Consider the following 13,175-nt stretch of genomic DNA (forward strand, 5'->3'; position numbering starts at 1 on the left):
AACACAGCACATGTTATAATAAAAGCATGAAAGCCGTCTGACAATGAATCGTAATGATTCGAAACCGGTAACGGTACCTTTTGCATAAAGGAACTGAAAATAAATTTGTGGCTGGTTGCTGTCCCAACACCATCAACATTTGTCTTCAAATAACAGCCACGGTCTCCAACCATGTACCGCGTGGGATTAGCCGAGCGGTCTCAGGCGCTGCATTCACGGACTGTGCGGCTGGTCCTGGCGGAGGTTCGAGTCCTCCCTCGTGCATGGGTGTGTGTGTTTGTCCTTAGGATAATTTAGGTTAAGTAGTGTGTAAGCTTAGAGACTGATGACCTTAGCAGTTAAGTCCCATAAGATTTCACACGCATTTGAACATTTTTTCCAACCATGTCATCATATGACAAAATCGAATCAAAAATTCACTGAAAGTAGAATTACCGAGACATAACCAAACCATTCAGCTAGCACCCGATGACCACAGTAACCCGACAAGGATGTACCGGGAGACACAAAGCGATATTTTAGTGCACTCATACCCTTCTGTAAGCAAAACTCAAATTCAGGGACTTTTCGGATGCCAAATCATGTTATACACACGTTGTATGTGGGAAATGGTTCAAATGGCTCTGAGCACTGTGGGACTTAACTTCTGAGGTCATCAGTCCCCTAGAACCTAGAACTACTTAAACCTCACTAACCTAAGGACATCACACACATCCATGCCCGAGGCAGGATCCGAACCTGCGACCGTTGCGGTCGCACGGTTCCAGACTGTAGCTCCTAGAACCGCTCGGCCACCCTGGCCGGCTGTATGTGGGAAGTTTAATACATTAGACCAATTATCAAACCAAACAGAAAAAAGGAAGTCTGTTTGAAAGTTTATAACGTGAACCGTTAGAGTTACTTATTGCAACTGGTTTGCCCATTTTCCATAGATGTCATCGCATTGACACGGCGTGCTGTCTTTTGTGTGCAGAGTGGGAGAGGTTCGCGTCGCAGCTGGCGCTGGTGTGGCGCGAGCTGGCGGCCACGTGGGCCAACTACACGCACGCCGACGAAGCGACGCTGCTGCACTTCGAGCGGCTGCGCCTCGAGCCGAGCACCGAGCTCCGCAGGCTGCTGCGCTTCCTCCGGCTGGCCGTGGACGAGCGCCGCCTGGCCTGTGTGCTGCGGCACGCCGACGGGCCCTTCCGCAGACCACCCGCTTCCTCTCAGCAGGCGCTGTTTTCTGCCAGGTACTCACTGCTACTGCTCCTATCTGAATGCCCTCGCTACGATGTACCCTACCCCGTTAGTCTGAATTACGGTGTTCCAGCCCAAGTGCTCTCCCAATGGGCCCTCGAGCTCTCGCGGGCAAAGGCGGCCAGGGATGGACAAACACGTAACGCACGTGATCGCCACGGCCGAACGACCGTGAAGAGTGTGGGCAAATGGGTCACTCAAGCACAAAACTAAGAGGGGTAGCAGTGCAGTTGGACTATTTGGCGGATAGCCTACCAAACCTGTTGGGCGCTCTTGAATCCACGTCTGATACGACTGTGTCGCTGCGGCCCGGTGTAAAATGTCTGGGATATGCCACCAACAAATCTGCCGTCAGACAACAGGAAATGTATACAGACTAGGCATTGCACACACACTTCTTGTAGTGGTAACTGTGTTCACCAGTTGAAGCTAAAGGAGCACATTATGCTGACTCTAGCACCATAATCCATACTACCGGTACTTATGCAAAATGGCTAAGGAGGCATGGCTAGAGGACAAATGTAAGGACGTGGAGGCTTATCTCACTAGGGGTAAGATAGATACAGCCTACAGGAAAATTAAAGAGACCTTTGGAGAAAAGAGAACCACTTGTATGAATATCAAGAGCTCAGATGGAAACCCAGTTCTAAGCAAAGAGGAGAAAGCAGAAAGGTGGAAGGAGTATATAGAGGGTCTATACAAGGGCAATGTACTTGAGGACAATATTGAAATGGAAGAGGGTGTAGATGAAGATGAAATGGGAGATACGATACTGCGTGAAGAGTTTGACAGGGCACTGAAAGACCTGAGTCGAAACAAGGCCCCTGGAGTAGACAACATTCCATTAGAACTACTGACGGCCTTGGGAGAGCCAGTCCTGACAAAACTCTACCATCTGGTGAGCAAGATGTACGAGACAGGCGAAATACCCTCAGACTTCAAGAAGAATATAATAATTCCAATCCCAAAGAAAGCAGGTGTTGACAGATGTGAAAATTACCGAACTATCAGTTTAATAAGTCACAGCTGCAAAATACTAACACGAATTATTTACAGACGAGTGGAATAACTAGTAGAAGCCGACCTCGGGGAAGATCAGTTTGGATTCCGTAGAAATGTTGGAACACGTGAGGCAATACTGACCTTACGACTTATCTTAGAAGAAAGATTAAGGAAAGGCAAACCTACGTTTCTAGTATTTGTAGACATAGAGAAAGCTTTTGACAATGTTGACTGGAATACTCTCTTTCAAATTCTAAAGGTGGCAGGGGTAAAATACAGGGAGCGAAAGGCTATTTACAATTTGTACAGAAACCAGATGGCAGTTATAGGAGCCGAGGGACATGAAAGGGAAGCAGTGGTTGGGCAGGGAGTGAGACAGGGTTGTAGCCTCTCCCCGGTGTTATTCAATCTGTATATTGAGCAAGTAGTAAAGGAAACAACAGAAAAATTTGGAGTAGGCATTAAAATCCAGGGAGAAGAAATAAAAACTTTGAGGTTCGCCGATGACATTGTAATTCTGTCAGAGACAGCAAAGGACTTGGAAGAGCAGTTGAATGGAATGGACTGTGTCTTAAAAGGACGATATAAGATGAACATCAACAAAAGCAAAACGAGGATAATGGAATGTAGTCGAATTAAGTCGGGTGATGCTGAGGGAATTAGATTAGGAAATGAGACACTTAAAGTAGTAAAGGAGTTTTGCTATTTGGGGAGCAAAATAACTGATGATGGTCGAAGTAGAGGGGATATAAAATGTAGACTGGCAATGGCAAGGAAAGCGTTTCTGAAGAAGAGAAATTTGTTAACATTGAGTATAGATTTAAGTGTCAGGAAGTCGTTTCTGAAAGTATTTGTGTGGAGTGTAGCCATGTATGGAAGTGAAAGATGGACAATAAATAGTTTGAACAAGAAGAGAATAGAAGCTTTCGAAATGTGGTGCTACAGAAGAATGTTGAAGATTAGATGGGTAGATCACGTAACTAATGAGGAGGTATTGAATAGGACTGGGGAGAAGTTTGTGGCACAACTTGACTAGAAGAAGAGATCGGTTGGTAGGACATGTCCTGAGGCATCAACGGATCACAAATTTAGCATTGGAGGGCAGTGTGGAGGGAAAAAATCGTAGAGGGAGACCAAGAGATGAATACACTAAGCAGATTCAGAAGGATTTAGGTTTCAGTAGGTACTGGGAGATGAAGGAGCTTGCACAGGATATATTAGCATGGAGAGCTGCATCAAACCAGTCTCAGGACTGATGACCACAACAACAACAACCGGTACTTATAGTCACGAATCGCGTGTCAGTCACCGCATGGGTTAAAGACGTTATGTCGCGGGGATGAAGGCCAATAAGAAGTGCTTTACCCCAAACATAGCACTAGAAAAAGCACAAATGTTACTAGATTACTTTAATACGAGATCCATTAAAGTTGTAAGGTCTCCAGTTTCCCTTCTCAGGACACAGTTATTTCTACGATTTGCAAACTGGCTCAAAAGAAGGTGGGCGTTGAACGGTATGCGGGAGCACTCTAAAATCGTACAGCACACAGAACTCTAGTAATTGCGATGAGTGTGAGTAATGACTTCAGTACTATGTTTTCATTACGAGAACAGTGAGCAATCATTTGAATTCTCGGCTTTCGTGGTGTGACACCCAAGGAAATTCATCTACAGTAGTGTGAGACATACACTATGTGATAAAAAGTATCCGGACACAACCAAAAACATACATTTTTCGTTTTAGATGCATTGTACTGCCACCTACTGCCAGGTACTCAATATCAGCGACCTCAGTAGTCACTAGAGATCGTGAGAGAGCAGAACGGGGCGCTCCGCGGAACTCAACGGTCTTCGAACGTGGTCAGGTAATTGGGTGTTGCTTGTGTCATACGTCTGTACGCGAGATTTCCACACTCCTAAACATCCCTAGGTCCACTGCTTCCGATGTGATAGTGAACTGGAAACGTGAAAGGACACGTACAGCACAAAAGCGTACAGGCTGACCTCGTCTGTTGACTGACAGAGACCGCCGACAGTTGAAGAGGGTCGTAATGTGTATTAGGCAGACATCTATCCAGACCATCACACAGGAATTCCAAACTCCATCAGGATCCACTGCAAGTACTATGACAGTTCGGCGAGACGTGAGAAAACTTGGATTTCATGGTCGAGCGGCTGCTCATAAGCCACACATCACACCAGTAAATTCCAAACGACACCTTTCTTGGTGTAAGGAGCATAAACATTGGACGATTGAACAGTGGAAAACTGTTGTGTGGAGTAACGAATCACGGTACACAATGCGGAGATCCGATGGCAGGGTGTGGGTATGGGGAATGCCTGGCGAACGTCATATGCCAGCGTGTGTAGTGCCAACAGTAAAATTCGGAGTCGGTGGTGTTATGGTGTGGTCGTTTTTTTCATGGAGTTGGCTTGCACCTGTTGTTGTTTTGCGTGGCACTATCACAGCACAGGCCTACATTAATGTTTTAAGCACCTTTTTGCTTCCTAGTGTTGAAGAGCAATTCGGGGATAGCGGTCGCTTCTTTCAACACGATCGAGCACCGTTCATAATGCACGGCCTGTGGCAGAGTGGTTACAAGACAATAACGTCCCTGTAATGGACTAGCCTGCACAGAGTCATGACCTGAATCCTAGAGAACATCTGTGGGATGTTTTCACTTCGTGAAGAATGGGCTGCCATTCCCCAAGGAACCTTCCAGCACCTGACTGAACGTATGCCTGCGAGAGTGGAAGCTTTCATCAAGGCTAATGGTAGGCCAACACCGTATTGAGTTCCAGCATTAGCGATGGAGGGCGCCACGAACTTGTAAGTCATTTTCAGCGAGATGTCCGGATACTTTTGATGAAATAGTGTAATAGTGATGAGTCGCATATATGTGAACATGTATTTGGCGTTTCATCTCCTGATCAAGTGTTATGTGAACGTAATTTATACGTTGTGAATGGTACAATGGTTAAAAGGTTTATTGACTAATGTGTTTTACATTCTTTATATTACATGTCACTTATACAGGGTGTATCATAATTAATGGCGTAAACGCATACAGTTGAAAGTACACGATACTAGAAGCAAAAAGTCTCAGTGAACATAGGGTGGAAAATGCATACCTTAAGAGCTGCGAGCAATTTTTCATCTTCGATACTGTGAAACAAATGTCTTCTCCTGCAAGTTCTTTGCTTTCCATATTTTGGGAACTGGCTCTCAAATGCATTCCTTAAGAGCTATGAACACTTGTTCATCTTTGCTGTTTTGAAACATAACTCTTCTAATGATGAGATGCTCGTAACTTTTAAGGTATGCGTTTTAGAGCACATGTTTGCTGGACATTTTTTCTTATTTTGGTCCATACTACCACTTCCCAAAATATGGAAAGCAAGTAGTAGAAGAGATTTGTTTCCGAGTATCGAAGATGAAAAATTGCTCGTAGTTCTTAAGATATGCATTTTCGACCCTACTTTTACTGAGACTTTTTTGCTTCTAGTATCGTGTACTTTCAACAATATGCGTCTACGCCATTAATTATGATACACCCCGTATAATGAAATGCGTTTTTAGCACAGTTGAGTAGGGCACTCTGTGGACGTGACTGTAATGAATCACTAAGTGTGTGCAGGACTAATTCACTTGCTATCGTAAAATATTCATATAGAGTTTTCACCATAATTGTCACCTAATGACAAGATCTCTAGCTCTCTACAATCTATGGATCACAAGCACCCAGTAAGACGCAACGGAAATAGATGTACCATTTTGGCAACAACTGGATTGTCTGTGCCAGCCCAGGCACTACGAAACCGTCTGCACGTGATTAAATAGGTCTCTGTTGTTGTGGTCTTCTTCAGTCCAAAGCCTGATCTGATGCAACTCTCCATGCTATTCTGTCCTATTCAAGTCTGTTCGTCTCCTATTAACTGGTGCAACCTACATCCTTTTCAATCTGCTGACTGTATTCATCTCTTGACCTCCCTCTACGATTTTTACTGCCCACACTTCCCTCTAGTACTAAATTGGAACGTGTCCTATCAACCCATCCCTTCTTTTGACCAGGTTGTGTCACTAATTCCCTTTCTTCTCAACTGTATTCAGTACCTTCCGTTTGGTTACTTGATCAACCCACATAACCTCCAGCATTCTTCTGTAGCATCATCTTAAAAAATTTCCTTTCTCTTCTTGTCTGAACTGTTTATCGTCCACAGTCTACTTCCATAGAAAGCTGCACTCGAGACCAATACCTCCAGAGAAACCTTCCTACCACTTAAATTTATTTTCAAAGCTAACAAATATCTTTTCTTCCAAAAAATTCTTCATGCCAGTCCCAGTCTACATTTTTACCCTATCTACTTTGGCCATTGTCAGCTATTTTACTGCCTAAATAGCAGAACTCAACTGCTACTTTTACTGTCTCGTTTCCTAATCTAATGTCCTTAGCATTTCCTGATTTACGCCATTGTTCTGCTTTTGTTTCTGTGCATTTCGTATCCTCGTTTCAAGACACTGTCGATTCCGTTCAACTGCTCTTCCAAGTTCTTTGCTGCCTGTGACTAAATTAAAATGTCGTCACCAGACTTCAATGTTTTCCTTTCTTCTCCCCGACTTGAATTACTTTTTCCACATTTTTCTTCAGTTTCGTTTACTGCGTGATCATTGTACAGACTGAATAACATTGAGAATAAATTCTAACCCTGTCTCACTCCCTTCTCAACCGCTGATTCCCATTCTCGACTAGCGGATCTGTGTTAAAATTGGCAAATGCTTTCTCTAAGTATACAAATGCAACAGACGTAGGTTTGCCTTTTCTTAGCCTCTCTTCCAAAATAATTCGTAAGATCAGTATTGCGTCAGGTGAGCCTACAGTTCTCCAGAATCCTAACTGATCTTCCCAGAGGTCGGCTTCAGCCTATTTTTCAATTCTTCTGTGAATACGTCGTGTCAGTATTTTGCGATCTTGACTAACTAAGCTGATATTTCGGTAATATTCACACCAGTTGGCACCTGCATTCTTTGTAATTGGAATTATCACATTATTATTCAAGTCTGAAGTATTTTTCCTGCCTCATACAACTTGCACACCAGGTGGAATGGCTTTATTATGGCTGGCTGTCCCTAGGAGTCAGTAGCTCTGACGAAATATCGTTTATCTTCATCTACAGCGTCTTCTTGTTCGCTAATATTGCCTACAAGATCATTTCTCACTCTATTTACCCCTTCCACAGTTCGCATTTCCTTCTTTACTTAGTACTGGTTTTCCATCTGAGCTCTTGATATTCATACAGCTCTTTCTCCTTTCTCGAAAGACCGCTTTAACTATACTACAGCTCATATGTATCTTTCCTCTTGTGATAAACGCTCCTAGAGTCCTTACATTCGTCTGCTAGCCATGCCTGCTTAGCCTTTTGCGCTTCTTGTCTGTCTCTATTTTAGACGTTTGTATTCTCTTTCACCTGCATCTTTTGCTGCGTTTTTATATTTTCTCTTCTCAGCAATTAAATTCAATATCTACTGAGATATCCAAGGATTTTTGCTACGCCTTGTCATTTTACCTAGTTCATTCTCTGCTGCCTTTACTATTTCATCTCTCAAACTCCCCTGTTGTAGTTAGTTGGCTCCTTACGCTCACTCTGAAATTCTCAAGAATGTCTGGTTCTTTCAGACTGTCGAGATCCTATCTTTTAAATTTACGAGCTTCATACAATTTATTCAGTTTTAATCTACAGTTCATAACCAATTAATTGTGATTTGAGTCTACATCTGCATTTGGAAATGCCTGACAGTTTAAAATATGGTTCCGAAATTTCTTTCTTACCATCACATAAATCATTCTGAAATGTTCTGGTGTCTCCAAGTTTCTTCCACATATGCGATCTTCTTTCACGATACTTGAGTCAAGCGTCAGTGATGTTTAATTTATGCTCTGTGACTAATCCTGCCAGGTGGCTTTCTCTCTCATTACCTTGCCCTGGTCCATATACATCTATAATTTTTCCTTAGCTTCCTTTTCCAACTATCACATCGCGTTACCATATCACAATTAAATTTTCATCTCCATTAATTTCTTTTATCTCAGTTAGGTAGCAGTGTATGCTCCATATGGCCTTGACCTTCAGTAGCGGGTTACACTTCCAGTGCTAAGTTACAGCAGAGGCAATTGTGCCTCAGTTTTCGAGGTCAACCCTCTCCCCTTCATATCTCGTTTCCTCCCATCCCCTACTTTACTTTCAGCCAATTGCATGTCAAGACAAACATGCCCATGGGAAATAGCTGCTGGGCTCCACTGCTCTCGTGCAATTTGCTTTCAGGCAGTAGGAACAATTCAAGTTCTGTGCCCTGTAGTGAGAGGATTAGGTTTGTCTGGAATCAGGGTGTAGATATCTGTTATAAAGAACAACATTAAATTAATTTTATTGTTATTTCAATTTTACAAGTTTCGCCATTCAACGTCTGTATATGGTAGGAGAAAGACCGTGTGTAGCAGAGTTACCCTACTTAGAAAAGATGGCAAATATTAGTGTACTCTGTGTGATATGACACTTTTAAGTTACAGTGTGTGTAGATGAATAACATCATGCCATATTCTGGAATATTCCGGTAAAATTAACGAGAGATACTTTGACGTCACAGCATGTGGCTCAACTGCCATTTTTTATGCCGTCATGGCATACCTCGAAATTTCTAGGATAAGCAGCAAGCAATTCAAAATGGTAGGAGAGACAATGAAGTTCGGAAATTGGCAGGATAGCCCATAAAATAGGCAGGGAACTGGTGGGATAGGGTGTAGAATTGGCAAATGGGCAACATAGGCCGTAAAATTGCATGAAAATTGTTAGGATAGGCTGTAAAATTGGCAAATTTACAGGATAGGCCGAAAAATGGCAAGAGAGTAATAGGATAGGCAGTAAAACTGGTTGGGAAATTCGTAGACTATGACATATAATTGGATATTTGGCAGAGTAATAAGTAAAAGATTGGCATGAAGTTGGTAGGATGGCCGTAAGGACGGTAAATTTGGAAAGGAGGTACAAATGGTGTAACTGTAAACCTGTAAATGACAAGTACGTTAGTGTTGTTGTTGTAGCGTACTGCATGCAGTCAGCCACAGTCACCGTGTGAAAAATTTACAGATATCACAGCATATTCTGCAAAAGGCTATAAATATTAGTGCAAAATACTTTGACAACAAAGTGTATATAAATTAATGACGTCATGATTTAATATGCAAAATGGCAGTAACTACTGACGTAAGACATTTTAACATTAGAGTGGTTCATTAGTGGGATACCTGCGATCGGGCCCTGAAGACCACACGATTGTCGACTGACCGCTGTGTAATCCTCTGTCACTCATCATCAGATATGGTATGGGTGGGTATGATGTCAACACACGTCACTCCTGGTCGTTTTCTACCTTGGAGCTGCTACCTCTCGATCAAATAGGTCTGAAATTGGCGTCATGAGGCTGAGTGTACTCAAGTCCACTCCTCCCAACAAGGATAAATCCCTCGAAGTACTGGGAATCACACCTAGGTCTTCCAGACGAGTGTCTGTCACACTGAGCACTCCGCTAAAGAGGCGAACTGACATTACAGTATGTGGCTGACTTACTATTATATTATGCTTTCATAGCATATACTCCAAATTAGTTCAAAATTTTGAATAATTCTTCAGTAAGGTGAAAGACTCCAACATACTCGCTGCATAGTAAGAGGTTTTTTCTACAACTGGACCCGGAAAATTATTACATGTTTAGCGTTTTAAATTCTACAGTGACAAAGAGATGACAGTTTGCATTAGATTCGCAACATAATTTCGTCCTAGGCACTAACTGCTTTATGATCTGTGGTATGTTGTAGACACAACAAAAAAATGACTGTACATATGACTGATTCGTACGTTTAATAAAAAATATCTATTTCAGCTCTTACGCAAACCTGAGTGAAATCGCTGTTTTTCTTGGTAATGGCCTCAGTTCGACGAGATAAGGCTCTACATGTTTCTTCGGGCTCATATCCAGCTGAGACCACTCATTGGTGATTAGATCCCATAAGTTACCATAGTACTAGGATGTTGACTGATGCGTTTCACTGTCAATTCCCTTAAGCCCCAGGCACTTACATGGGAGTACAATTAAGTGATATAATGGGCCAGTCGACGTACGATGGGATACTTGAATGTTCATCAAATCAGAACGTGTACACAGGTAGCCTGTTATCATCTTGGAAAATGAGTGTCCACCGATGACTCAAAACGGAAATGTGGAAGAAAACATTGCACTACGCCACACAGAATATTCAAACAAACGTTCTGTTTAATGTTCAAGATACCTTGAATGTGCTGTCCCAAGACATGATTCAAAAAATCCGCCAAATAAATACAGAATGACCTCTAAAATGAACTGTGGTCTCACATCTTGCAGTCTCGGAAATTCACCCCTAATTTACCAAACCTCTGTTGTTGATTTTAACGTCCACTAATGGATCATGAGCAACACATCCGATTGTTTAGGGAACAACATACCAGATTCCAACGCCTGAACGACAGTTAAGCGATCTGCTCCACTTCCAATTAAGTATGGCCAAACCAGGAACATTCACCTCATTTAGGATGTCCTCACAAACTCACCACAATAGGAGAAGGACCGTCCATCAGCCCCTCCTCATTTTCGTAACGAGTAACTAACGGCAAGCAGAAAACGAGAAAGAGCGGAAAACAAATTATGACAGTAAACTTACAATATTAGAAGTAAAATACACGTGGAAATCGTACTAGAAAGCACCAAATCCGTCTGAACACAGTGCAGTATAAAATACTTCCAAAATGCAGATATCAAGAATAAATTTAACATAACCAAAATATTACAAAGAATTTAACAACATAACTAATTACGTGATGTTAAAGCATACAGCAAGTCATGAGTCTTGCACTCTCTAACCGCTAGATGTTCCTTGTTTCTGCCTGCTGCATCCTTGCGCACCAAGTCGGTCGCAGAAAGTTATGATACCCATCTATCTCAACTTTAGAGGGTTCTACCCAATTAACGTGAAAGATAGACGATTTGGTAGTAAACTGTACACTCCTGTCACTCCTGTTCAGGAAAAAAGGACATCTTGAAGGACTAGAGGTAGGATTCTCATATTCACAGGACATGTACATTAGTATGTTCTGCAGAAATAATTAGCATTTTAGTCACCTCGATTCAGCATGTCTCCTGTTGCCTTATACGCACATGGTCCGCCATGGGCCATGATAACTTGTCCCATGCTTGATGGCATCGCCGTGTGTAAGGTGCGAATGGTGTCCTGTCGTATAGCCACCCATACTGCATTCATCTGGTTCCAAAGTTCGTCTCTGGTGGTTGGCATTCGATCACCGCGCTGCACCCGTCGTTTCACCATATCCCACGCATTTTCGATTGGCGACAAGTCTGGTGATCTGGCGGACCAGGGCAAAAGGCTTACATCCTGTGACACCAAGAAGGCACGTGTTCGTGCAGCAGCATGTGGTCGTGCATTGTCTTGCTGAAAAATGGCGTCTGGGGTGCTGGACAGATGGTGTTTGACTACGGGTCACACACGTAAAGTTGGTCACAGTACCCTGGACAAGCACCAACTGTGATCTGTGGCTGTACCAAGTAGCACCCCACACCATTAAGGCCGGTATTACACTATCAAATTTCTTTGTCCAATATCTTTGTCCAATATCTTTGTCAAAGATATTTGATAGTGTAATAGGGACTTTGTCAAATGTCGTCCAATATTTGATCAAATCTAGGGCCTCGCTGTATATTTGATCAAAGAAACCGCTTGTCTTCTGTTCACTGCAATGTGACATGTTACCACATGGAGCGCTAGCATCGCTGCAGCGTTCTGTCGTCTGTAGTGTTTTTATAACCATTGCCGGTAAATACAATTGGTGTGTGCCGACAACTACAAAATTAATAGAGATGTCTGAAGCTGATGAGGCGCTTTACAATGTGAGGCACCCTGAATACAAAAATAGATTAAGAAGATTGGAGACCTAACCTGACCTGACCTAACCTAACCTAACTTAACCCTCTCCTGTAGCAAGGAATCGGAGTGTTATAATGAGCCTGTCTTCTGAAGATGTAGCAGTTCTTAAGTGAATATTGTGCTTTGTGATATGAGGATACACTTCATTGAGCACATACAGAAATGTATGCTCATCCATTCTTAAGTAATTGATGTACGACTTGACGTCTTCCACTGTAAGCTCACATAACAAGTTTTGTTGAATGCTTTTATCGTGTCGTCGTAAAACCCACGGCTTCACCCAGTTAGATTAGTTTTTCGTTCCATAGATCCATGCTGAGGAGATCCTCGTGGATGTGGAAAATGTCGATTTTTTTAAGCTGAAATAACGATACTAATAGTATGAATAAATACAATACATCATTTGTGTCTATTAAAAATTTCGCCAATGGAGTAGAAGGAGTTGGCCAGTAGTAAGTCTTTCAGGCTCCTTATAAACTGATCTTTATTTCTAACTAAATTTTGTATGTTTCCTGGCAAATTATTGAAGATGAGTGTTCCTGAGTAGTGGACCCCTTTTTGAACTAAAGTAAGTGCTTTTAAGTTCTTGTGCAGATCATTTTTGTTCCTGGTATTGTATGTATGAACTGAGTTGTTTGTTGGAAAAAGAGATATATTATTTACGACAAATTTCATTAAGAAGTAAATATAGTGAGAAGCAGTAGTTAGTATACCCAGTTCTTTGAAGAGGTTTCTGCAGGAGGTCCGTGAATTTACTCCACAAATAATACGTATTACACGCCTTTGGACCTTGAAAACTTTTGTTTGACTTCAAGATTTACCCCAAAATATTATCCCATATGACATTATGGAATGAAAGTATGCAAGCTTTTTCATTTTTATGTTGCCTATGTCTGCTAACACTCG

General features: G+C 42.3%; 1 protein-coding gene across 1 annotated transcript in view; it reads left to right on the forward strand.

Moving 5' to 3' along the window:
* Positions 1 to 13,175, forward strand: part of LOC124722728 (WSC domain-containing protein 1-like) — a 158,350-nt gene that overhangs the window by 115,715 nt on the left and 29,460 nt on the right. Inside the window, exon 3 of the mRNA XM_047247869.1 lies at positions 974 to 1,232. Coding sequence (XP_047103825.1) covers positions 974 to 1,232 — 259 coding nt within the window. The remainder of the gene's footprint in view (positions 1 to 973; positions 1,233 to 13,175) is intronic.

Source organism: Schistocerca piceifrons, chromosome X (genome assembly GCF_021461385.2).
Source record: "Schistocerca piceifrons isolate TAMUIC-IGC-003096 chromosome X, iqSchPice1.1, whole genome shotgun sequence".
Taxonomy (NCBI): Eukaryota; Metazoa; Arthropoda; class Insecta; order Orthoptera; family Acrididae; genus Schistocerca; species Schistocerca piceifrons.